General features: G+C 49.2%; 1 protein-coding gene across 5 annotated transcripts in view; it reads right to left on the bottom strand.

Moving 5' to 3' along the window:
- FLI1 (Fli-1 proto-oncogene, ETS transcription factor) overlaps positions 1 to 27710 on the bottom strand; it is a 133480-nt gene that overhangs the window by 75079 nt on the left and 30691 nt on the right. The window contains exon 1 of one of the 5 annotated variants that reach the window (XM_043452695.1): positions 16620 to 17591. The exons of the other annotated variants lie outside the window; for them this stretch is intronic. Within the exon in view, the coding sequence (XP_043308630.1) occupies positions 16620 to 16799 (180 nt within the window). The 5' untranslated portion in view covers positions 16800 to 17591. Of the gene's footprint in view, positions 1 to 16619; positions 17592 to 27710 lie in introns of those variants that run through there. 5 annotated transcript variants of the gene reach the window in all.

Genomic DNA, 27710 nt, shown 5'->3' with positions numbered 1-27710 from the left:
GAGCGCTCTGGAAGCGTGATGGGAAGATCAGCAAGGAGATGCCGGGTATCCTGGCAGGGTGCTCAGCTCCGGAGCCCAAGTACCAGTGGGCGGGTGACTGTGCTTTAAGCCAGAGCTTCAGACTGTGCACTCTTGGCCCCAAGACATTTCACAGATGCTTCTCAAATGCTCAGCCCTTAGGAGAGCAGCAGCTCTGATGGGTGCAGCCTGGGACTCTGGGTGCCCACTCTGCCTGGGAGTGCCTCTTCCCACAAAATCAACATTTGCATGAAAACAGGATCTCTGTAGCCACACCTTCTCTTCCTCCCTGACGCCACTCCTCCTATCTGGCCTCCTTGTCCCCATCCCTCCCAGGCTGTGGCCCTACGTCAGCCAAGCCACCATCCACCACCCCAACTTTAAGAGGTGGCCTGACCATTAGGACACCTACAGTGTGGATTCACCCCAGGTCCCCAACTGTTAACACCTGATGTTCTGAGCTCATTGAGCAAGATTTAATCTAAAATATTCACTCTTGTAATCCAGAGATCTCTGAACTACAATTTGAGAGGGGTCTCCTCTTCCCTCTGAGCAGTTTAACCCTCTTAAGTATTTTTAATTTAGGCAAATGTTTTTTTAAAAATGCATTTCTCTAAGTACATAGAGGACTTCCCTGGTGGCTCAGTGGTAAAGAATCTGCCTGCCATGCAGGAGATGTGGGTTCAATCCCTGGGTCAGGAAGATCCCCTAGAAAAGGAAATGGCAGCCCACTCCAGTGGGTATTTTCATCTGGGAAATCCCATGGACAGAGGAGCCTGGTAGACTACAATCCATGGGGTCACAAAAGAGTCGGACAGACATGACTTAGCAACTAGACAACAACAAAGCACACAGAAAACTAAGATGAGAAGGGGAAGAACGGGGAGGGAAAGCATGATGGGGCCGCAGTCAGGCCAGCGGACAGGAAACCAGGTTGACCACATTCACGGGTCTTGGTCTTTGACAACCCAAGAAAGTTCAAGGATTTCTGGACTTAACTTCAGGACGCCCAGTGAGCCAGAGCTCCCATAAGCATCAAGTGTAAGCTCCAAGTGAAAAAGATAGAGAAGATATTGTCTTTAGATACCAGTATTGGAAAAGACCCTGACGCTGGGAAAGACTGAGGACAGAAGAAAAAGGGGGCGACAGAAGATGAGATGGGTGGATGGCATCACTGACTCAATGGACATGAATTTGAGCAAACTCCAGGAGAGACTGAAGGATAGGGATACCTGGCATGCTGCAGTCCATGGGGTCACAAAGAGTCAGACACAACTTAGCGACTGAATAACACCAACAATTTGATATGATCACAGATTTACTCTTACGGGACCTCTGTGGGTCGGTCGCTTGAGAGCTTTCTGAGCACACCTTTCAGATAGAGACCTCTGATCATGCCCTCCCTGTGTGTGTATGCACATTCTTGAGTGTTTATTTCACTGTCCAGCTGCTCTTCCCACTCCAGGCCACAGGGTTTCTTGGGAGATTACTCTCTGCACTCCTGGCGCACAGACACACATAGAAGTTGATAGCAAGGACACCTCTACTTCCGTGCAACATCAGAGCAAGTGACTCAAAACCCACGTGTCCCTCACATGTGGGGACAAGAGGCGTAGCAGCCAGAGGGTTGGGCCAGACCTGATGCAGCTCAGACATGGCCCCTTGCTCCTGCAGCAGGAGGGAAATCCTGTCAAAATGGCTTAACGATCTTCTAATATTTCCATGCAATTAAGGCCACATCTGCCTCCCAGGCCCCCGCACTTCTCTGCCGGCTCACAGACATGAACCAAACAGTCTGTCTTGTCGATCTGGAAGGTAACAAAGAGCTCCATTCATAACTGGAGGCACTTTCACCATTTTTTTTTTTTTCAAAGTAAAATAGAGTTTTCACTTTGAGAATAACCTGTGTGGCAAGCAAGCGAAGGATTTTTCCCCCCTAATAAATCAAATTCAACAGCCTAATAAAATGCTGCCTTCCCCTTCCCCCTCTCCCCCTCCTTCCCTCCCAGGGTCCCCCTCGGCTGACCACGGCTCTGCCTTGAGAGTAGTGGGCGCAGCCAAGGAGGTAGGGGATGGTGAGCTGGGAGCAGATGAAGGGATTTAAAACACCTTTTGAAGGTGTGATGGGTTGTTTGGCAGATTAAGGGCTGGGGCGGGTGGGAGTGAGGTGGAGTTGTGGGGGGTGGGGGGCAAGTGTCTGTAGGTGGAGGTAGCCTGCCTTCCCCTCCCCAGCTTTACCTACTTTTTCAGCCTTTCAGAGCTTGTTTCAAAATATTCCTTTTTTTAATGCAGCTCCCTCTACCCCATTACCCATCCTCAAACATTGGGTAAACCTCCTGCTTCCTTCTTCTGCACTAGGAGGAACAAGAAAGCCGTGTTCCAAGGATGGAGCTAGGGCTGTGGAGCCACACCTGCAGCCCAAACCCTGCAGGAGCTCGCCTTCCCTCAGAACAAGGCTGAGAGATCTCCCCACTGCTTTGAAGCCTCCAGAGAGTGAGTTTGCAAGAGATAAGTGCTGATAAACATCGGGTTGGGTGCTTATCCGCAGCGAACACAATCTTTTGAGGTTCTCTCTGCGCTCACAGGCCGTAGAGACGCTAATCAGAAAACAGAAGGGAAAATGCAAAACCCAGCAGTATTTGCTGCTGCTTTTTCTTCTTCTTTTTTGTTTTGTTTGGTTTGGTTTCAGTCTACTCACTGGAAAGCCCGACATAGATACTGTAACACAGGGGACTCCAGAGCAGAAACGCAGCCCTGGGGCTTGGCTTTGTTCAACGTGTTTTGTTCTGACATCAATGGAAGAAATATTTTCAGTCCTGGATATAAGAGGATGAGTCAAACGTTGATAGTAATGACAATCTATCTGCAGCATTTTCTTTTCCAAAGGGCTTTTACAGGCGCTGTGTTATCTGGCCCTCCTGACAGCCCTCTAAGGCAGGGCAGAGAGTTTGTGTGTAAAGTGAGCCTGTGCTGGGCTGTGTGGTTTGTCCAATGCCATACAACTTGGGGTGTAGTGGCAGGGGGAAAACCCAGGTTTTCTTTGGCTGTCAAGCGGGGTTCTGTCCATTCCATCCCATGCAGTGGCTCAGCGGCTAGAAGATGCTCAGAAACTAGAATGGCCTTGAGCCTGGGCACAGCATCTGGAAGGATTTGGAAAGCTTGGGTAGCAGTGGATGAACCAGGGTGAAGGGGAACTCTGAGCTTTGCAGCACTTGAGTAATGCAAAAAAGGTAGGGCCTTGGCCATCCTAGATTTCCATGTATTGGTAGGGGCTGATTTTTTAGTATCAGATGTTAGTGAGAAGCCCACATAGAAGATGTGGTGAGAGTAGAAGGAACTCTGGAAAAGGGGACCCAGAACTCTGGCCTCTGCTCTATCAGTGATCAGTTATGGTGGTCTTAGGCAAAGACCGCTCCTCTGATTTTCCACAACCCCTTTCATAAAATGAAGGAGTGGGTCAAGATGGTACCTAATGCAGGAGGGGGGAGGCTAGTGAGAGTAGCATGGAGCATGTTTGCTTCCTCATGAGCACATTCTCTTAAAAACTGTACAACCACGTGATACAGTTGAACATATAAAACAGAAAGAGACTCACAGACTCAGAGAACGGACTTGTGGTTTCTGGTGGGGGGATGGGGGAAAGGGATCGTTAGGGAGCTTGGGGCGGACATGGACACACTGCTACGTTGGAAATGGATAACCAACAAGGACCTACTCTATTTCACAGGGAACTCTGCTCAATGTTATGTGGCAGCTTGGATGAGAGAGGGGTTTGGTGGAGAATGGATACATGCATATGTATGGCTGAGTCCCTTTGCTGCTCACCTGAAATGATCACAACACTGTTAATTGGCTATACCGCAATACGAAATAAAAAGTTTTTTTACAAAATTATACCACCACAGTGACAACACTAGGGTAAAATATTGACATGACTTACTAGGACTAAGATGGGAAGCACGATGGTAGAACTCCGCCACCCCTCCCAGCTCCCAAGTTCTAGGGTGCTGATATAGAAGTCTTTCACTTAAGGAACTACGGATGGCTATTTACGTCCATAAAGATAATAAGTTATTTCCACGCAAACTTCAATTAAGCAGTTCTGCACCTGACTGCCCAGGCTTCAGTATTAGACATACAATATGGACCATCTGCATTTGGATAGAAAGTAAACTCTCCACAAAAGCCTCACAAGTCACATCACAGCAAAAGTAACCGGAACTCAGCCAAAAAGAAAGTTTCCTGTGGGAAAAAGTGATGCATCATTCCAACGATGTATCTTAGGCCCTCAATAAACCCTCCATGGCCACTTCTAGGATGGGAAGTGAGACTGGGTGTGGTCTCACCTCAGAGTCAGGGGGCTATGTCTTTAACCTCTATTTGAATTTTTTTCAATACTGTATTTGTATTATCTATTTGACTAAAAATCAAACTGAAAAGAGGGGTAAAAAAAGAAAGATCTTGTTCATGGTTGACTTCATGGTTTGGAGACAGAGTGCTGGATGAGATTCCCATTTAGGACTGAGTAAAGTTTAAGTTCACTGACCCTGGAGAAGCCCAGTGCAGAAGACCAGTGAGCCAGTGTAGTGGGAGTCTGGAGAAATGCAAAATACGGCCAGGTTATGTCTATCCTACCAGTCTCACTCATGAATACCTGACTTTGTGCTTCATAGTCTGGATTTTCAGCTCCAAGTTAAGACACGTGCGTGTGTGCTTAAGTCGCTTCAGTCTTATCTGACTCTTTGCAACCCCACTGACTGTAGCCCACCAGGCTCCTCTGTCCAAGGGATTCTTCAGGCAAGAATACTGGAGTGGGTTGTTATGCCCTCCTTCAGGGGATCTTCCTGACACAGGAATTGAACCTGCGTCTCCTATGGCTCCTGCATTTCAGGCAGATTCTTTACCACTGAGCCACCAGGGAAGCCCCAGTTAAGACAGACCTGAGGAAAATGCTGAGGTGATCAGAGGGTCCCCTCCCTCTAGAGATGCGGGGACAGCGCTATGCTGGCCCCAGGCTCTTTCCTTCCCTCTGTCTCTATATCCTGCTCCCACTGAGAGCCCATACCATCATCACTAAGAAACTGGCTAGATTCAACAAATTCCATTAAGGGTTTTCAGAAATCCTCATCTATTTAATGAGTTAAGTGTGCATCTAGAGCGCAGATGCCCATGTTCTTTTACATACACTGATGGATCCTTTAGAATATGTTTGTTTGGGGCTTGGAGAGGGATTCATCTGGTTAGTATCGTCCTTTGGAACTCAGACTGGGCTGGACTGGTCTGGGGTGCTGAGTCAGGTTCTACCCCCAATGACAAAAGGCCCTTGTCTTTTTCACCTTCCCCCCCACACACACCTGCACACACTCAGATACCCACAAATTACCATGCATTTGGAAAACTACTAAAAATTGAGCTATAAATATTTAATGTATGCAAATAGTATTACAGAAGAAAGAATGCACATAGGCAATCATCTATCTCTTCTAGAACAAAACAAAAAAAAAATTCTTTCTAGCTGTCTTTTGATGATAAAGTATTTGCTGAACATTTGCCCCGGAAAGTCAGTAAACAGTTTACTGGTGGACGATTAGCCATAGGCTTCTGGTTTTAGATGAGTGAGCTTCAGAGGAGATTTTTATCTGTACATGGCATGTTTTGGGAGTGTCTGAAATGGATGTGTCTCAAGAAATCTCTCCAGGTTCCTGCCTCTCCAAAGTCGATCAAGTGACAAACCAATTCAGGATATCAAGTCAATGATCAGAACTTTAAATGTGATGCACCCGCTACAAGTACATGCCCTAAGAATTTCTAAGTATCAAGAACTGCTAATATTACCATCAAAAGCTGTAGCTTATCAATTCACAGGACCTCTTTGGTTGGAAGTTTCCTGAAGGTAAGATATCTGAGGGTAAGAATTATGACCCGGTCTTCTTTTTTCTATCAACTTCTAACTGATTGCCTTGCATCTATGAAATGAATGTACACAGCTCATCAAAATGAATGGAAAGCAGAGAACAAAGTACTTATGCTGGGTGGGGTGGGGGTGGGGCCCAGGGGGGCGGTTGCTTGTTCAGCTCAAGTGGTTTGCATTTCCTGTTTAGTGGGGTTGGGTGAAGGACTGAAGGAGGAAAGTCGCAGTCTCAATGTGTAAGCAGATAGATGGCCTCCTTGGAGATGTGTGAGGAACTGACATTTGGCCTTTGATACCAAATGGAGGTTTTAGTATCAGGAATCTTCAGAATCAATCAGTCCCTAATTCTAGCTGCTTCTTTCAACTGGCCTTTGTCTTATTCTTTCCAAAGTCCTCCCTTTAAAGTGGGATTAAACAATTTCTCAGACCAGCACATGAGATCCTTAAAGGAAAATTTTTAAAAAATTATTCTCAATATTATTTTCTGTTTGTGGGAATCATATGAATTTCCAACAGGACGTAGCATATAAGGGAGGAGAAGACTCAGAAAGGCCTATGACATTCATTAGCATTTCACAATTAATTCTCCAACCATAGCCAAATACAGTCTCCTGGTTCATCTAGCTACCTGTGTGCTCTGTGCTAAGTCACTTCAGTTATGTCCGACTCTTGGTGATCCCATTGACTGTACCCCACCAGGCTCCTCTGTCCATGGGGATTCTCCGGGCAAGAATACTGGAGTGGGTTGTCATGCCCTCTTCCAGGGGATCTTGTCCACCCAGGCGTCAAGCCTGTGTCTCCTGCATTGCCAGGCGGATTCTTTACCACTGAGATACCGGGGAAACCCATCTAGCTACCTAGAAAATGACAATCACTTAGATGTCATAAGGTCACCTTATATTTGCCTCTCTTATCTAGATACCTAATAATACTCATAATCACTATGATCATTTTTTGATCATCAAATGGATCTCTATGGAATTCACACCAACTGCACAGTCACAAAATTTTCCTGAATTGAAGGTAGCTCCATAAAAATTAAAACCAAGTGATATCTTAGGAAGCACATGCTTTTTTTGGGTTTCTTCAAATCTTAGATGTGATAAGTTCATCTTAAATCTTTTGGTACAAATGATAACCATGATTACCTTTCAGTAATGATACAGGAATTCTGAGCAAAGAGTGAGGGGGCTGGAACAGAGTCCTGGGCTGGTTTAATCCCTATATTCAGTTAAGTCTCTACTCTTCTCTCGCTTTTTAGGAGAAATGGCTGATGATGCATGTTCTAGACTGATTCCCCTCCATGCTGTTATTGTAGCAATAATAATAACTGAACTTTTAGACAATTTTATAGTGTAAGGCATTTATCTTACTAGAAGCCTTCCCACACCTATTTGTTGTTGTTTAGTCCCTAAGTTGGGTCTGACTCTTTATGAACCCATGGACTGTAGCCCACCTGGCTCCTCTGTCCATGGGATTTCCCAGGAAATAATACTAGAGCGGGTTGCCATTTCCTTCTCCAGGGGAATCCTCCTGACCCAGGGATCCAACCTGTGTCTCCTACATTAGCAGGTGGATTCTTTACCACTGAGCCACCTGGGAAGCTTCCCACACCTATAACCTTGTTTAATCACCAGAATAAATTCAACAGGTAGGTAGTATTATCACCCCCCTTCCCATTTTGTTGATGAAGAAAGGGAGGTACAGGAAGGCTCAGACTGCATTTCTGGTCACACAGCCCATCAGTGAAAGAATGTGAGCCCATGTTCTGGACCCCAGACACCCCGCCCTCCCCATGGGCAGCCCTTTCTCTGACTCATGCTTTGCCCTAAAACACTGTAGCAGTGAGTGCATTTTTCTGTTGATCCCATCTTTCTCTCCCTTGTGATCTCACACCTCGGTTAGATGGTAGGCAGTCTTGAGGCAAGATCTTGGTCTTCGCACTACCGTTTTAACTGGCAGTGGGCTCCTTGGGGGTCCAGAGCCATTGGTGATTGATGGCAGGCACCGGACCGGGGGCTGCTGGCTTTGACATTTTAAAAGTGCACACTTCCTGCACTGATACAGTGTGCCCGAGCGACAGGCCACACTGCCATTTTCGCAAAACCAGGAAGTGAAACTGGCCACCAAGAGCAAATGACCACCAGCCAAAGGATTAGTGCAAACCAAGCAAAACACACCAAGATGCAGAATGTGTGGGTCAGAAAGACAAAGCACCGTCAGTATGCAGTCATCTTGAAGGAAAGGTACTTCTCTCACCGTGGTTTCAGTCACTACCATCCTCAACTTTTAACCTGGTTCTGTGTCTGTGTTCTCACACAAAACTCATCTTTAGACCTGCCTCGCACAAAAGTTTTATATGTGTGCGTGTGTGCTCAGTCGTGTCTGACTTTTTGTGACCCCATGGACTGCAGCCTGCCAGCCTTCTCTGTCCATAGGATTCTCCAGGCAAGAATACTGGAGTGGGATGCCCTTCTCTCCTCCAGGGGATCTTCCCAACCCAGGGATCGAACCTGAGTCCCCTGTATTGGCAGGCAGATTCTTTACCACTGCACCAACCTGAGAAACCACACACAATACAGCTTTCTCTAAATTTTTTTGGCTGCTTGCTCTGAGAAGGACAAGGCAGGGCTATTGAATGTGCAGGAAAACATGATTTTTCTCACATGTTTCTTTCTGCATCTCCTCTTCCCATCTCCAGGCTCTCTTTTAAATGACTCAGATCACTGGCACATTGGTCTTTGGAATGCTTTCGGAGTGTAACACCGAACGTGTTTTCTGTCTGCAGCCGTGGAGTACTTGGAGCTCTGGTGGGTGGGGCTTGGGAGTTACTGGGGCCCAGGTGAGTAATCTGAACCTTGCCTCTTAGCAGCAAGCCTTGTCTGATCACGTGCTTGGTCCCCCCTCTCCTCTGGATGTTGAACGTAACCCAGATAGAAGGGGCCTGGGGATTCCACACCCTCTGCAAAGAGCCCATTTCTCCAGCCTGTTTCCTTCTGGTGGCCAGGATAGAAGGGAGAGAATAAAAGACACAAACTTCTGTGCATATGAATGCATCCAGAAGGGTCTTTCTGAGTACCTGTGTTCCTTGGAAAGCAAGGGAGGTAGCTAAAGAGATGGAGCTAACCAGACAAAGGCAGGTGGGTATATGCTGCCGAAAAAAACTTTTGATGGACCCAGTATTTGCACAGCTTCAGGAATTTTTGACGCACAGCATCTCATACCACACATGATGCTCCTGCCAACCTGAGTCCAAATGACCAAGGTGGCCTTTGTGACCCCACATGGGACACCGAGCAGATTCTAAAACAAGGGTGAATTTGCTGTCTGTGACTCATTTTACTTATTATTATTACTTTCAAAAAAGTCTATGCTGGGACTTCCCTGGTGGTCCAGTGACTAGGACCCCACACTCCCAATGCAGGGGGCCTGAGTTTGATCCCTGGTTGGGGAACTAGATCCCACAGGCCTCATCTAAGATTCAGCACAGCCAAATACATAAATAAATGATTTTGTAAAAAGTCTATCCTGGCCCAGTAACTTAGTTGTGTCCACTCAGCAGGAATCAGGTTTAAAGGAACACAGGAGAGCCAGGTAGGCCAGTCACAGAAATAAGCAAAGATGGAGATGCTCCGTGGAATTCTAGTCCTATTAGTTTTTCTTGAAGTATGGTTCCTGGATTTCCTGCCTCAAAATCTCTTGAGGTGTTGGTTAAAAAGGAAGCTAGCCAAGACCATTCTAGATGGCAAGAACCAGATTCTCGGTTTCACCATCTGTTATTCTCCCCAAGAGGGTCTTAGGCAGAATCATATTTCAGAACCTGGTTAGGTGCTCATGGAAAAACTGTGCCATCATGAGATATTTTTGGAAAACACAGCAGACCGTATCAGCCCTCTCCTCCCCTTAGAGATTCATGATCTATGTCAGCATGTGCAAAGTTATCTGATAAGTCCTGAGACATGGGCCTCTGGATGTGTGCGTAAGCCAGTGTTTCCCACACTAATTTGATCAGACTCCTGTTTGCATAAAACACCTGTGAATATCCCCCAGACTGACTCTGGAAGCAATCAGTGCCCTAAGAGAACCTTCATCATGAGTCACCAGTGGACCCTATGTCCCTGTGTTTCATTTTTCCCCTTTTGTCCTGCCATAAACCACCTCCACCACTGGGAGGAGGAGCCATGATTCCCTCAATAAAGACAAATGCTCTTAAGCTCAAGACAGCAATCCACCCACCCACCCCACCCCCTATTTTTTTCTTTTTTTGGTAACTAGTTGCTTCTTAGAATCATAACTGGCTTTGGTTTTGTGTTGAAAGACTAGTGATGCACGGTCCTTCTTTCCATCTTTGTCATTTACGTGTAAATATCCTATCTTCAGAAGGTCTTGCTTTAAACCCTCAGACTAAGTTACATCCAGCCTTGAGTTATTCTCTCCACCCTGTCATCATCACACAAACCATATTCAGATATACATGTGCAAAACTAAACTTTATCTGTTCAAAACTGGGATTAGTGTCTCCTCCACTAGAGAAAACTCTTTAAAGCAGAATCATTGGTCTAATCTGTTCACTTCTGTACCCAAGACTCAGCCCGCAGACAGTAAGCACTCAATATTTGCTTACTGCCTCGGTAAATTACAGCATTCTAATTTAACAATTCATGTAGAACATGTCAGGCCAAGCGATTAAGACCCATGGTGATTCTGTCTGCACAACAGAATTCCCTGAAAATTTTTAAAATGCCAAACTTAAAAAAATGACACTTCTGAAAAATGCCAGGGTCCATCCTGGACCTCCCACAAGAAGGGGGGCAGCACCTGGGAATGGGGTGGCGATCCCTGGCTTAGCAGATGGAAAACAGTGAGTCCTGGTGAATTTTACTCCAGTCTCTTCTCCTGACTTGCTCTAGGTGTGGGGCCAATCTCTGCATTTTTGGTGCCTACATTTCACTGCTTAGTAAAGTGGGAGTCTAGTCTGCAACTCCAAAATTACACTGTGAGATGTCTACTCAAGCATTTTGAAATCCTAAGATGAGAGGCCACTCTGAGAGTCCAATCATGGTTGCTATTCCTGGCATTGTGGGTTTCTAGCACATGGGCTGTGAGCCTTGGGTTTCACCAAAATGATTTTTAATACAACTCACTAAGGATTTTTTTGTTGTTGTTGTTTTTTACTGAAGCTGCTCCTTTAACAGAACAAGGGCCGCTCATCTGTTACCACCCTTTCTTCCCAGACCTCTGGTTCCGTGGTGCAGAAGTTACACAAGCAGACCGTTAAGACATGCATGCTGGCTGCTGGCTCTTTGGTGCGTTGTGCGCTGACGTCTCTCTGCAGCGAGGCAGCCGGTACCCAGGGAGAATGGGAGTGCACCTCACAGACACAAACAGACACCCCAGGTCAGACCTCGGGGGTTCCTTGCCTGTGGGCCGCTCTGAGCAGTGCCAGGCTGGTCCCCCTCAGGCGATCAGCAGCACCGGAAGCAGAGGGCACAGCTAATGTACATGTCACCATGCGGCTTATGGCCGCAGCCTCACCCCACCTTCGCCGTACAAGTTGCAGAGCAACAGGAAACGACCACGGTATATATATATATAGCCACACTGTGTTTATCCAGAGGTGCTGTTTTGCACAGATTATTATGTGCTTTTTCACCGGGAGACGACTTGGCATTTGCGTTTTCCGCGGGGCCTCCCAGGTGCTTGTAAAACTAATCAGTCCACCTGAGAAGGAAGAGGGACCTTTTGCCTCTTTGGTTTCTTCATTTTTCAAGGTGAACAGACCCGTGCATTTTCCTTCCCAAGGGATTTCCGGATCCATTCAGCTGAGGCTTGGAAAGGATGGGAACCAGCGGTGGAAAAATGCAGGATTTCCAGGAGCCTCTAAATACAGCCCATCTGGGAAAATCATTGATTCCGTAGATTGAAACTCACTAATTAGGCTTTACTTCCCCTCACTCCCCACTGCATCCTCCTGGCAAATAACTAAGCAGACTCCCCACCCGCCCCGCTTCGTGGTATATTCATTACACAGGCTTGGTCTGGTCCCCCCGAACCCTATCAGAGGCAGAGTCGACAGGGCAGCAGTGGTCTCAAGACTCAGGGGGTCACCCCTGTCCTCGCAAGGGAGTGGCCAAAGGGAAGGAGAAAGGCCTCTCACCCTGGGTCTCTCCTCTGAGAAGAGCCCTTCTTCACCACTTTGGAAGTGGCTTCCTGGGAAGGCCAGCTTATTTATCAGCCTTCTAGTACATTCTTGAATCGGGCCATGGCTTTAGTAGTGGTGGTCTGCCCTCTACCACTCCTCTCTCCACTGAATGAACACCGGATGAGTATTAGGACAATGTATGTGTGTGTGTGTGCACGCTCGCTCGTGTTTAGCCGCTAAGTGGTATCTGACTCTTCTGCCATCCCATGGGCTGTAGCCTGCCAGGCTCCTCTGTCCATGGGATTCTCCAGGCAAGAATACTGGAGTGGGTTGCCGTTTCCTCCTCCAGGGGTCTTCCAAACCCAGGGACTGAACCCATGTCTCCAGCACTGGCAGGCGAATTCTTGATTGCCGAGCCACCAGGAAAGCCCCATTAGGACAGTGGAGCGACTGAAATACTGTTTCCACAGAGCGGGAATGGAAGTACTTTGCTCTAATGTGGGCACTGGCAGACCTTGGGCAAGTCAGGAGACATTTCTGAGACCTGGGTTTTCATCTGTAAGGTGGGGATCATGAGGTGGTGAGGATTAGATGAGCGAGGATGGGTGAAGTTTTCAGCACGGTACCCACACAACCAAAGACATACACAGCACGCAGAATGGAGGTGGTGAGAATAAGACTCAGAAGAGGGACTTCTGAGCAGGAAGAATCCTGTAGAGTACAGACCCTGATTCCAAGATCATCAATGTTGCTATGACCCCTTATTTCTAAAACTGACTCAGTTGGCTTGGCCAACACGAATTAACTCTGTGTAGGAAGATGAGAATAGCTTAGAGGTCAGTAGAGCAGAGAGCTCCTGAGCAGCGTGCCGCTCCATAAAGGGACCCCTGAACATCTTGATTCTGCCTTCTCTGAGAAGATGTTGAAGTTAACGATGCATTTTGGAAAAAAAAAAAAAAAGCGGGGGGCATCCTTTGAATGCAAGCATTCTGGAGAATGGTTTACAAGCTGTCCTCATATCCCAGCCCTCCCAGCTAATGTTGGGGCGTGCTCTCCAGCCAGTTCAGAAGAAACCAGCTTGAGAAGCAGAAGTGACTGTCTCCCGTTTCCATCCTTTAAAAACAGGCAGTAGGCAGTAGTGTCTCTTTTGTATCCTTTCTCTTTGGCACAAGGAGGCCAAGGGTGTAAAAGAGACCCTGCTTGCACCGCAGCAGTGTTCCTGCTTAGCGGGTCCGCATCTCCCACGGGAAGCCCCGCATCCCTCCAGCCTCACCCATTTCTCTTCCCACCTCTGTAATTGTCCCGCGGCCCGAACCATTGTTCAGTCTCATTACTGAAAGTCGAGCACACGGTGGCAGGGCCCAAGGCCTGCGGCTGTGTGTGCCTGAGATTAAGACTTTTATCTGATCTTCGACAACTTGCAGAGGAAATCCTGTTCCAAAACCCGGAGCCCCGAGCGAAAGGTTGCCAGCAGTTCCTCCCTCCCACCTGCGAGATGAATCAGGACACCTGAAATGTGAACATGGGCTTATTGTTTATAAATATAATAAGCTCACTTCCTGTCACTCTATTAATCCCTCCCCCTCCCTCTTTTCTTCTAAACTCAGAGCCTAATAAGGCCTCTGGACAGAGCCTGGTCAGGCACCCTTTGTGTCCTTATCCACACCGGGTCACAGAGCGAGAGGCCCAGCTGAAGGCAGGTGCTCGCTGCAGGAAGCACCAACGCGGCCCATCTCTAGTGCATTAGGATTTCCCCAGGAGTCCAGCCAGTTCCTTATAGACCTAGACGGACACCGGCAACTCTGCATCACCGTGGAGCCCAGCGTGGGTCACCTCGAGGAACGAGAGCGCCGCAGGCAGAAGGCGTGGCTCTGGTGGTTGGAACAGAGGTTTGGGGAGTCGTGGGTTTTCCCCTCAGCCCACTCCCCAGCTAGGGAGCTCACTGACTGTGGTTGGTTTTACATGGCATGCTGTATCCCTCAGTATGGTGTAGGTGGTACAGACCCAGCTGATGATGTTCAGGTGAAGTTGGTGATACCCACTGGGGTAAACAGGGAGTAGAAATAAGATATTAATATTTCTTGTAACTGAAGGAGGGAATCCAAAGATGGAATTTGCCAGGGAAGCTGCCCCGATTTTTTTTTTCCTTTTCCCACCACTCCTGTCAGTTCCTTCATTCCAAATAGGAGCAGATCTGTTCATCAGCTAGTCCAGCGGTCTGCCTAGCGCTGTGCTGGGTGGCTGTGGGGAACACACAAAGAAGACGAGGCTTGCCCGACGGAGTTCACACCCGCAGGGACCACAGGAATGAGGAAGAAATGGTTGAGGAAAATGTGTGCACATCAGCACAGGCCAGAAAGGGAGCGTGGGGTGCAAACATGCCCCATCTGAGGGGCTCGCCCCCGTCCGACCCTCATGGCAGTCAGTGAGTGGGCACCCACACCATCCCTGAGATCTCCTGCAGCTCCGTAAGCCTGTGGGGATGCTGCTGGATAATTCAGAGGGAGAAGGCAGATGCTGCGGCCACTTCCTAAAGGACATGAAGCCTCATCTGCTCCTGGGGTGGCCACTCCACCTCAGAAGGACCGCAGCTCCCAGAAGGAGGGTGGTAGGTCTGGGGGCTGCACCTGCTGGTCTTTCTTAAAGCAGAGCTGAAGGCCGCCTGGAGAGAGCCCTTGGCTTGTTTTGTCCTGTTTGGCTTGTGAGCAAAGTGAACTTGCTAGTCAGGATGGAAGTGGCCCAAGGGGAAGTGGGTCCTGGGAGGGAGTCTTTACTTCTACCCAGGGGAGGATGGAGGAGACAGCAGGGATGCTCTCTTCCTTTAACGCTCACCCTCAACAAACAAACAAGAAGCAAAACCAGGCTGGCCTGGAGGACGGGGCGTCCTTCCCCGCGTCTGGACGGAGCCGCAGGAGGAGGCAGACGCTGGTCCAGGGTTACAAGGAGAGACCTCACCTCGCATGCCTTTTCCCAGCCCCAGGTTCAGGTTCAGTATCACTGGCAGCTTGCAGTTGGCCACTGTGGCAGTGTTTATACCAGGGAAACAGGTTTCGTACATCAGAGAGCTGGTTGTTAAACAGCTAGGAAGGCTTCCAAAGTGGCTCAGGGGTAAAGAATCTGCCTGCCAATGCTGGAGACGCAGGAGATGTGGGTTTGATCCCTGAGTCGGGAAGACCCTTAGAGAAGGAAATGATCACCCACTCCAGTATTCTTGCCTGGGAAATCCCATAGACAGGGAAGCCTGGTGGGCTACAGTCCATGGAGTTGCAGAGTCAGATGCATCTGAGCACACATGCAGGAGGCTGGGTGTGCCTGCTTCTCAATCAGACAGACTTGAACCCATGCCTCGAGGCCTCTGGCTGCAGCAGGCCAATGTTTGAAGCTGATGGGTCAGCCCTGTCCATGACCACTGCCGTGGACCCGGAACTCAAAGCTTGGCTGACTTCATCCCAGTAAAAGGATGACACAGCCCTGACCTGCTGAGACGTGACGTCAAGAATCTGAAAGCCTTACACTCTAGGGACTTTAAGCAGTTTTCGGTGGCTGCCTTTCTAAACTGTAAGCTATAAAATATATACTACTGACCACTATCGATTTAGGAGCTGCTCTTTGCCAAGTACAGAACCAAGCACTTTGTGTAAGTTATTTCATCTCATTTCATTGTTGCCTTATGAAAGGCTATTATGCCTTATAGCCTTATGAAATAATTTCCTCATTTTATAGTTCAGGAAGGTGAAGCTTGGGACGTTCCCCAGCTTATCAGCGGCAGAGCTATGGTGTGAACCCAGATCTGTCTGATGCTAAAATGTGCTTCTTCCCAAGTCTACATCTTTGACGCTACACAGCAGGTCAGTTGTTATAAACCTTATTCTTCCTCCTTAATATACCCAAATAGGACTTCCCTGGTGATCCAGTGGCTCAGACTTCGCCTTCCAAATACAGGGGGGGTGCAGGTTCACTCCCTGGTTGGGGAGCTAAGATTTCACATGTGCATACGTGCTTAGTCACTCAGCTGCGTCCGACTCTTTGCGACCCTATAGCCTGCCCAGGGATCGAACCCACATGTCCTAAGTCTCCTGCACTGGTAGGTGGATTCTTCACCACTAGGCCACCTGGGAAACCAAGATCCCATATGACTTGTGGCCAAAAAACCAAAACGTAAAACACAAGCAATACTGTAACAAATGCAACAGACTTTCAAGAATGGTCCACCTCAAAAAAACAAATCTTAAAAAAAAAAAAAATATATATATATATACACACACACACACCTAAATGATATCAACTCTAAGTGGGACCCCAAGTGGTCCAACCCTAAGTGGCCCGGCTCCCAGGACCAGCAGGAGAGCACGTTCACCCTTCCCAAAGGCCAGCCCTCCCCCCACAGGACACACTTCCTCTTCCCCCTCCTCTGGCCCAGCCGTTGTCCCTCCCCTCCTTCAACCTCTACTCAGAGCTTACTTCCTCCTTGAAGCTTTCTGTCATTAACCCCACCCAGTGCTGATCACTTCGCCAACTTTGCTTCTCCTCGAATACTGACACACTTACCCTAGATTCCTCTGTCTTGTTTTCACAACTGGAGTCCCCTGGGCTCTTGTGCATTGAGCTGTGTCGTCTCCCCTCTGTTGTCCTTCCCCACACCCTGGCAGTGGGTGTGCTCCACGTGGGCCTCTTGGGGTGGCCTCTGTGGTCTCTGTCTGCAGGTCTATGAGTGGCCTGCCTGGCCATCCACAGATCTCCCAGCCATCTGGCCAAATGACCTGAGCATCCTCTGGGCTCTGGTCAAAGGGGATAGTCATGTGGAGTTTGGGCAGGAGGTCAGGAGAAGTAGCCCAGGCCTGTCAAGGTCACTCAAGGAGCTCTCCTGTCCAGCCTGAAACTTCTGAGGACTTCTTTTTTCAAACCTGGGCCAGACCAGGACTCAATTTCCTCTGAGAACGTCTGAGGATCTCCTGTCAGGTCCTTCCTACTTCTTACCTTGAGTGGCAGGCTGAAACTAGCAACAGAGTCAGAGTTTGAGGCTGGGCTAGGGGAGGTACCTTTCTGCTTAATCAAAGTGTCCCAAAAGGTGTGAACACACTGGTGAGTGTGAGTGGGTGTTAGCTGGGAGCGAGGGGACTCAGGACTCAGGATGCAGGTAAAGGTGCTTCCCCAGCTCCCGAGTGGACCCAGGAGAGAGGCTGGACCTTGGGTTTTCAGGAGGAAGATATCAGTGATGTGGTGGTGACAGCTGGTGTGATTTGTATCTGGGAAGCCAGGCTGTTTCAAACAGCTCCTCCGAGGCAGACAGTCATTCCTGACGGGCTCCCAGCCGGTGTGGAGCCCGCCCTCCTTCAGAGGCCTCTCCTGCCTTGTCCCCCACTCCCCCGGGCCCGGGACATGCTTCAAGTCCTGCCTCAGTGCAGACCCAGTCGTGATCCCCACACCCTGGCGGCTAACACGTGAGCAGGTTCTCCTCCCGCACGGCCTGCCGCTTTTAGACTGGCACACACGGTTTTCACAAGACGGGTTTTTGTGGTTTGGGTTTTTTTTTTTTTTTCCTTCATAAGTTTGCAGCTGCTAGTTTTGAAACCACCAGCCCTGAGGCAACTCAAGTCAGAAAGAGAGCAAGAAGAGAAAAAGAAAAGAAAAGGAGGGTGAACACATAAAGGGAAGACAAGCCATCTTTCTATAAGTCGGGCACTGCACTAGCTAGGTCTGGGCTCAGCCTTGGCCTTTCTCTGCCAGCCCCGCAGGCTTCTCTTGGGACAGTCCCCTGGGGGCATGCGGGCAGGAAAGATTTGAGGAAGTGAGTCTGAATCCCCTGCCCCTGACTGCCTGTGGTCACAGGTGAGTGTGAGGGGCCGAGACGTGGGTTATGATCTGAAGGGGACTGGCCAGCCCCCTGGTACTGCTTGAAGACATGAGAAGGTGTGGATGTAGCATGGTGTACAAGCTGGGATTGGAAGGGGAAGGAGGAGGAAGTCCCAGGAAGACCCTGATTGAGTTTCCCAGGAGGGGATGCTATTCAGGCCTACCTAGGGGGTTACTTTGCATACGCAAACTGAAGGATTTAGCTGAACACAGACTCCAGACCAGAAGAGCCAGAAATAAAGGAACCCAGAAACAACTACTCACATTCAAGACTTCCCATCCCCCCTCCCATATCCACCGGCATTTGTGGCAACTAATTATAGCTTTTATCTAAACTAAACACCTCGAGTCACAGCCTGGAGTCATAGCCCTGGGCCACTTGTACTGAGTGGCTTTGGGGAGTCCCCCATTTGCTGGCAGTCCGATCTGAACCCCACAGTTCCCTCTGGGGCTAATAAACGCAATTTTCCTGGAGGAAAGAGGGAGAGTCCTGGAGATAATTACCAAGGAAAGAAACGAGAAATGGTGGAATCTCCAAATCGGGCCTGAGTGGGGTTCTGGGGATCTCTGCCTCCGAGAACCTCTGTGCTTCTTCCTCAACAATCTTGAATTAGTTGTTTGTGGTCTTTTCCTCACTGTCTCTATTGCTCCTCCCCAGATTTACTGGGGGTCCCTTGAGGGCTAGGAATACCCAGTACAGTGTATGTTCTGCTTGTAGTAGGTGCCCTATAAATGCAGTTAATGGAATTGAATGAATATTGCTGATCTGACTCCCTTACAAAAGCAAGTATTGATTTTCTTGTTGGCCACGACATAAAATTCAAATTCTCTGGAATCTGATATGAAAGTGATAGCTTCTGGGGTCAAGCCCAAGCTACTTTCCAGCTTCCTTGCCCGCTGCCCTGTAAATGTGGCACACTCACTGATATCCTTCTTCCCTTCATGCTCCCTCATCCTGGAATATACGTGTGTATGTGTGTGCGTGCTCAGTCATGTCTGACTCTCTGCGACCTCATAGACTGTAGCCCGCCAGGTTCGTCTATCCATGGGATTTCCAAGAAAGAATACTAGAACAGGTTGCCATTTCTTTCTCCACGGGATCTTCCCAACCCAGGAATCGAACCTGTGTCCTGGAATATCCTGCCAGGTAAATCTGAAGTCACTTAAAAGAGCCAACTCCATCATGAGTTGCCCTCCGCAAAACCCTCCCTGACTCTCCCAGCTATTTCCAGCAGAGTTGGGTGTTTCTTCAGTTGGTATCTTATGACATTTAGTACACAGTATTGTGAAAGAAAGCACTTGCCTTCCTTCAGAGTCTGCCTGTGTCCATCAGGAGACTGTGAATTTATCAAAGACAAGAACCACACCTTACACATCACTGCATTCACAATGCCACACAGTGCTCAATAAATGTCTGATGATGAAACTAATGAAAGAAAGAATGGGCCCCATCCACCCCTTCCTTGGAAATCTCCAGCAGAGTCTTCCTGTACCCATTCTTCTTTCTTTCCTTCTCTTTCCCACACCATGCCAGCTCCCGGTACTCAGCACATAGATGGCACCAGGAACACAATTCTTTTATTTCCACTTCTGAAATATCTCTACCCTTGTGTACAAGCTCCATAGAATCACCCACCGCCACTGCTACTCATCACTGCTCACAGGCCGCCAACACTTATAAAGACGTTGATTCTGGCCTTTTATTTCCAATGATGTGGACACTCATGAAGATGAACCTTTCTGGATCACAACACACCTCCTTCAGGAAGCCTTCTTGCACTAGTCTGAACCCACAGGGACTTTCCTTTGCTTCTGTTTTCTTTTTGGCTTATCCACATACACTGCCTGATCCCCCTCTTGTTCCTCTGTTCCCTTTCATAGTTCCACTGTTACTCTGAACTTGTATGCAGTTGTTAGCAGATATGTTTTCATCCTGGTTTTTCAGAGACTTCCCCCACCATGGTTCACAATACCTAATACACAATCAAAATACAAAATAATGCTCCTGCATTGACTTTGTGCATTAACATTCACATTCCCCGGACTATGGGCTTTCCCAAGGGAACTTTACCTAGTCCAACTAGCCGCTGGTCAGGAAGCAGTAACCAGCAATATCTCAATGACTGTAAGTTCTGTGATGGAATAAATCTTCAATAACTGACTACCTTTTGCAAAGAGCCGACTCACTGGAAAAGATCTTGATGCCGGGAAAGATTGGGGGCAGGAGGAGACGAGGGCGACAGAGGATGAGATGGTTGGATGTCATCACTGACTCAATGGACATGAGTTTGAGCAGACTCCGAGAGATGGTGAGGAACAGAGAAGCCTGGAGGACGGTCATCCATGGGGTCACAAAGAGTCAGACATGACTTAGCGACTGAAGAAGGAAAAACAACTCACACAGTTGCACTTTCATATGTAAAGCCACACTACTTACTCCCTTGGTTCAAATATTGATAAAACTGTGGAATCTTTCCCAACAGAGAAAGCGCTTCTCCCAGAAGCTTCATCAGGTACAGCTCTGCAAGCTGTGCTGGAGTCTGGGGGCCACAGAGAAGAGATAGAATGCCCCAAGTGAGGGCCACCTGTAGCCAGGTGGGTCATGGGGCTTTCTGGAGTCTACACTCAACCAAACTGGTGTCGCTAGCCTGTTATGCTCCTTGTCTGAACATCCCCCTCCTGCGCTCCCTTCTCTGGGTTGGGCTTCTCTGAGAAGCATCCTCAACATCATCTCCTGTCCTGCCCTCCCCCACGCCCTGTCAAAACTCGCCAGATTTGCCATATTCACAGGACCTTGCTACGGTTGGCTCAGACAGTCATGTCAATGAGTAAGTTGCATTCTGACACGAGCTTCCCAGGGCTCAAAGGAATCAGCTCATGGTGATCATTTCAGGCAGATGGGATGTTGGGGCTGGATCTTTCAGAGCATCCCTGCTAAGCTACCTGGGATACCCGCTTCTAAGGCCAGCTGTGGACATGGGAAAGGTTCCCCCACCCCATGCTCCCTCCAAGACGATCAGGGAATCTCTGACCTGAAGGCCACTTGGCAGGAGTTCAGTTTGGAAGGGGTGGAAAGGAGCCCCACCCCCCACCCCCAATAAATACCTAGTCTGAGTCATCTGATTTGGAACTCAGGGTTTGGAAAGTCACCCGAATGCCTCATTCCCAAATCTGACCTTCTAGAGAGTCTGGAGCTGGCAAGTTTCAGATTCATTTGCGTCAACATGTTGTTTGGTTAATGCAGCTGAGCATCTAAGCCCATTTTCTTAGAAACAGGAAATCCCAGTGTGCCAAGAGTAAACAGATCCCAGCCCCCAAAGTTCGAGTTCATTTAGGAACTCTCTGACCACAAGGGTCTGTGGGGCTGTGTGCTCGAGCCAGGCTCCTTTCCCGCCCATAACTGATCTTACCCAAAGCAATGGTCTCTCTACAGCTCAGCGGCTGGAAGAGCTGTGTGCTCAGGAGAGGCTGGGGCTGGACTCAGGGCAGGATTCCACTGTCAAACCGAAGACAGGAGTATCAAGGGTCTTACTTGGGAGGTATCTCCTCCGAGACTCCCATCATAGACTCTTTGACTCTAGTCGCTTCCTTTTGTGTTTTTCATGTCTTCCACGAGAGCAGGTGTGTTGGCTGTTTTATCCTCCATCCCATTATTAGCCCTGCAATGTGCTGCGTGCCTGCTAAGTCACCTCAGTCGTGTCCGACTCTTTGTGACCTCGTGGACTGTAGCCCGCCAGGCTCCTCTGTCCATGGGATTCTCCAGGCAAGAATACTGGAGTGGGTAGCCACGCCCTACTCCAGGTAATCTTCCAGACCCAGGGATGGAACCTGCATCTCTTATGTCTCCTGCATTGGCAGGCAGGTTCTTTACCAGTAGCGCCACCTGGGAAGTCCAGTCCTGCAACAGGAGGCACTAAATACCTACTAATGGAATGAATGAATGATTGACAAAGCAGATCATGTGAGTTCAGGCTTTGATGAAGGGCTTGGCTGACTCAACTCTGCAAGGCATCATGCTGGGATAAACGACACAGCTGCTGGTCCTCCCAGAAAATTCTCCCTCACAGACTTGCCAGCACCCAGTTGGGAAGGACAGATTCTCTCGAAGCTGCCAGGAGGTTCCAGCTTCTCAAGGCTGGCCAAGAGAGCTCTGGTTCATAGGGGCTGGAGGAGAAGAAGGTCATTGGCTGTGTGGAGGGGGACAGGCAGGGGGTGGCCAGAGGGGCTCCCGCTGTAGAGAGGTCTAGCTCCCCCAGCAGACAAAGAGCCCTCAGAAATCTACCTCCCCCACCTCCAGCACACACGGGGTGGGCAGGGAGGCTCGGCCTCTCTCTGACAAGCAAACCGGCTGACCCTGCTGCTGGGAGGGCAGAGGTGTGGCAGACGGCCGCCGCCCCAGACGCCAAGTCGCTGAGCAGCCACTGCAGGGCCTGACGACGGAAGAGGCAGCTCTTCTGTTATTAGTGGCTGCTTTTCACGTCTGTGTAAGTCAAACAGCCAATGCCAAAACGAAGCCTTGTGGTAGCAGCAAACTCAGAGATGTGGGTGTCCTGGTGCTGTCAGATTGGGCCCTGGACTGGCCTGCAAGTCCTCAATCCAGTCTCCCTCTGGGTGACCCAAAGGGGTGAACCCAGGCCCCTGTGCCTCCTGATTTCCAACTGAAGGGGGATCCTGTGGCTGCTTCAACATCCCTTTTTCAGCACTTCATGTGAGATCATTTCTAAAGCCCGTAAAGGATATTTTATTAAAACAGAAAAGAAAGAATTTTAGCCCTGTTGTGCTTCCCTAGTGGCTCAGACGGTAAAGAAGCAGCCTGCAATGCCAGAGACCTAGGTACGATCCCTGAGTCAGGAAGATCCCCTGGAGGAGGAAATGGTTACCCACTCCAGTATTCTTGCCTGCTGAATCCCATGGACAGAGAGGAGCCTGACAGGGTACAGTCCATGGGGTCACAAAGAGTCAGACACGACTGAGCCACTAGCACTTCTCTAGCCCTGTTATAAAACACCATCCCAGCTCCAGAAGCTGAAGAGCAGCAAGATGACACATACTGTCCAAAAACGCAGCACTTAACACTCATGGAGGGTTTATCTGTCAGTTCACAAGACACAGTGACCTACCACAACGCCTGATGATACAGGGAAACAGCCATAATTAAATACAAAGAGAATAAAAGGAGGTTGCAAAACAATACGATTCTGGTTATACAAAAACCAGACATGGATGTCTATATGTCTGCACTAAAAAGATTGGAAGGAAACGCACCCGAATATTAATAGGTTGTTTTTTGGGTTTCTAGACTGCAGGCACTTTGGCATTTTCCCGGATTTTTCCATGTTTTCTAAATTTTATACAAAGATAATGTAGTACTTTGGAAATTGCTATTTAAAAAAATATTTAAAAATAACCAATACATTTAATGAGTAAAAGAAAAATGCAAGCCAAAAAACAGAGAAGAAAAGAAGTCACAGTCTATGCATTGTAGGCTTGCCCAGGGAATGGATTAGCAGCATAGGATGGGTTAATGCACCTCTCATTCCAGTCCCTGACTCTCTGTGTCTCTCCCCTCATTTCACACCCCCACCCAGCTCTGCTCCTTCCAGTCGATGCCTGGGCAAGGCTCTGATCACACCTTGCTTTCCTTCTGCACCCATTTGCCTGGCATTCCTGCTAGCTTATTGCAGGAGAGCGAGACACCCTAGAAGCAAAAGCAGATGTGATGAACATAACTCAGCTCCCAAAGTGCAAGGTAAGTCTCACTTCTCGTTCTACACCACCCGAGATTTCTCCGGCCTCACAGAGTCTCATCCTTTCTGCATGCAGAGGCCTCGGTACCTGTGTGTGAGGTGCCACTGGACAGTGAATCAGGGAGATTTCACTGACCTCTACATGGAGCTTCTGTCAGAAACTGGCTGCCCTAGATCCCCAGGGGAACATATTCAAGGTAAAAGTAAGTATTAATAATAAACATACATGCACACATACCTCTGTTTGGTATGTGTGGGTGCATAGATAAGTATGCACCATACAGACATATATGCACATGTCATACGCAAGAACATGAACAAAGAGGGGAGAGTTTGAGAGCACACACACACACAGAATTTTGTCCTCACAACATTATGAAATGGTATATTTTCTTCACCCAACTGATGAAGAAACTAAGCATCTAAGAGGTTAAGTCACGGCCGGAAGTGGCAGGACTACAATTTGAACACTGATCTCCCCAACCTGGACCCTTCAGCAGAGGGCCCTTCCCCCTCCTCTGTGGAAGTCCTGGCAGGCTGTTGTGGTCCTAGTGAGCCCAAAAGCTCCATAATTACCGGGTTGGACTTGGCCTCCAGAATAACCATGACAAAATTTGTGGAAATGTTCACAACAGCTCTTCACTTCCAGGTTCTGAGATCAGAAACGGAAGTTTCAAAATACCGAAAGTTCGTTTATGTTGAACATACTGCTTGGGCGAAAAGCAGGAAGTCCAAGAAAGCCTGATCTCATGAGATTTTTCAGCCCAATTTGGATCCACATCTGCACTTCTGGATTTTCCACTGAGTCCAACCTCAGCTGCTCTGCAGCTTCTCCCATTTCACTGACTCTCCACCTACGGGGATACAGATAAATAACACAGTCTGTGGCCACTAAGATTTATCCAGCAACTGGCCAGTGGCGAGGTGGTCAGCTGGGCCAGGCAGTAGACAACAATTAAAATTTGAAAAATCTGCATATCTCTTTCTGTAAAGGTTTCTTAAAAACCAAACCAAAACAAACAAAAGCTCTAAACAATAAGTCATCCAAATAATGGCCTCTGTGCTTGTTTCCAGGTGCAGGAAACAAGTGGAAAGAAATCTTGCCACCTACTCCTTCCCGCAGACCTGGCCTCCCCGTGGGTCAGACCCTGGCCAGGCTGGGAGAGGATGGGAAGGAAATGGACCAACAGCGGGCCTGGGTCCCTAGCTTTGAGGGAGCCTCAGAAGATGGGGAGGGGGGAGAATCATTTCTGTATCCCTTTTAGTTGATGGCAGGAACTGGGATTAGAACCCAGTGGATGGCTTCTGGCTGCCTCTCTTTCCAGCTATAGTTGCTGCCCTAGCCACCTCTCTGCATTCAGATGAGTTCACAGCATCACAGAGTTTCCAAGTGACTGGGTATAATGTGAACGTTAGCTGTTACAGTGTTTACAGAAGGGTGGTTACTACAGCTGATGCTATTTTTAATTGGAGTCCTCTTCCATCCCTGAGTTCCCTGGGCAAGTCAATATCTATGAGGCTTCCCTGCCAGAGGATTTAGAGGGTCCCAGGGACACCCCCACTCCCACCACCCCCACACCACCTTAGATGCCCCCACATCAACATCTGGAAGATTTCTGCAAAGCAAGAATCTGCAGCGCCGTGTGGTCTGGCTCCTCTACTCACAGACTGGAGCCCGCTCCCTTGCAGAGCAGCTTTGAATCAGCCACACCCAACTGAAACAGTCCAGGAGAAGGGCAGGCCACACCTTGCAGACCCCTCCTTCACCCTCTTCTCACCCTGCGGAGCTCAGGCACACGTGGGTTCCTGCCTCGCCTTGTGAATCTGCGCACACTGCAGAGGAGGTGTAGCCTAGCGAACACAGCCGCTGTGTGGCCTTGAGTGAATCACTGAACCTCTCTGGGCCTCAGCCTCCCCCTCATAAAATGCTAACGACAACATCTGACTCGTGGGTGGCTGTGGGCCCAACAGGGACGTTTCTATAAAGCCCCAGGGCACACGTGGGCGCAGGCACTTCCCGCCTGCCCTGTGGTCCAACCCTGCCCTTTGCGGGGGTAAACCCTGGGGGCCTAACTGTCTTACAAGCAGGCCCTCTGAGCTCCAGAAGAACAGCCAGAATCTAGAAGCACAAGTCCTCAAATCTGCAGTGCAATTTTCGGGGGAGGGCAGCGGAATTTCTTACACTTAACCGTCATTAAATAAATGCCACCTTAGAGCAGAACCTTAAATGAGACGGCTCTTCCATTCGATAGAGCCTTCCGGGCATCACTTCATCCTGACACAGGTCCTGCTCTGTTTCCTTGGCCACCCTGCAGGTGCACACGCTTTGCTGGATACCCTGGCTGGGGTGCACTTGGAGCAAGCCCCCCCCTCCCCCCACCCCATTGCTGGAAGCTGCAGCGGGAGGACACGGGGCCTTTCATGTGGCAGGGGCGGGCGTTTGTGCCCCGGAAGCCAAGCTGGTGGGCAGAGGCCACGGCCGCCGCCACTTCCTCCCCACCTTGGAAAATTACACAGAGTCCCGCTCTGCCCACTGGCTGCCAGGAGATGCCCTGCTGGGTTCTGAAACGATCCCACCTCCTTAGAGTGAAAAACAATAATGTGCCCGCAGTGGCCAGCTTGCCCTTTCCTCCCCCTCCTCCTCCCTGCCCTGGAAAAAGTACAGGATCTGTAAACAAGTCATTAGATTCGAGATCCTGCCCAATTTAGACCTTTGTCTCAGTTTTCTCCAGAGTAAACTCGTGGTCACACCCACCCAAACCAAGCAAAGCCCAAAAGGAATGCAGAGTCCTGCGGCCAGGCTAACCACAGCTGACCCCACCATGCCCAGGGCTCGGCGCGCTCCCGAGGCCGGGAGGGGACAGAGGGAAGGCCCAGCACTGGCCTCCGTCAGGGCCAGAGCCAGGCTCTCGGACGGGCCAACGGCTAAGAGCTCCGTCTCTGGGTTCAATTCCCCAAAGCAGTTTTCATTTTGCAAATGCCTCCCCGAACTATCAGAAAACCAAAAGTCCACCTCCTTTGAAGTCTGGCAAGAAACCCCCCCACCCCCAGCCCAGATCAGCTTCTCTTTATTCCTGTACTTCCCGTACGGGCAGGCTTCTAGAAAACAGAGGTTGGAGAAAATGAAAGTCAATGCCAAATACTAACCAGACAGAAGAATAACTGCTTTTCCCCACAGCCCCCCACCCCCAGCTCTGGCATTACGGGCTGGGGGACTGGGCCCCTCTCCTGCAGCCGTAGATCTGTTTATTCTGCACTCCATAAAGGGAAACCAGGCCCTTCGCTGACATTTTGGCTTGGAGGGGGTGGGGAGAGAAGGAGGTCCAGAATTTAAACTCAAAACCAGATCAGCTTCGCTAAATCTCCTAGCGCTTTTTCTGTGATTCCTCAATGGGCCACATTGTACGATTTGGGCTTTTAACTCTCCCAGCCTGCGCGCCCCCATCACTAACAGTCTGGCTCTGAGCTGCGACGAATGCCATAAACTTCAATGACCCCTTTTTGACTTCCAACCCCGCCGGTGCTCCCCAGATGAAATTAGGGAGCAGCAGGCACGTGAGGGTCTGGGCTGCTCCCCTTTCCCACCGCACTCCTGGCTTTTCTCTGCCTCTTCTGTCCCTGAGGCGGAGAAATCTGTGTCTATGCCCCAAACCTGGCTCTCCCGAGTGGACCGGGGCTTCCTTTAAACAATGAAACAGGGAATTTCCTTTGTCCTGGAAATGTTCCGCTTGTCATCCATGTTATCCTTATCAGCAGACCACAGTGCATGGAGCAGAGGCCCCTCCACGCTCGGGACCCAGGGGGTATCATTGCAAAATGTTTTCTTCGCTTTTTCCTCTGCCTCGAATTCAAAGCCTGACCTTTATGGGTGGAATTCAATCAGGTCATCGCTCAGATTCCCCAGCGGGGAAATAAAAGTAGCACAGGCAAATCCTATTGTTTCCATTTCAAGAAGGTTAGAAATGTGTTCTCCTCCGTAGCATCCAACGAAAACGGGATGGGGAGGGGGATAGAGGAGGTAAGAAAAAGACCCTCAGAA

Source organism: Cervus canadensis, chromosome 29 (assembly GCF_019320065.1).
Source record: "Cervus canadensis isolate Bull #8, Minnesota chromosome 29, ASM1932006v1, whole genome shotgun sequence".
Classification (NCBI taxonomy): domain Eukaryota; kingdom Metazoa; phylum Chordata; class Mammalia; order Artiodactyla; family Cervidae; genus Cervus; species Cervus canadensis.
The sequence above is the reverse complement of the archived record's forward strand: the minus strand, read 5'-3'. Positions and strand labels throughout refer to the sequence as shown.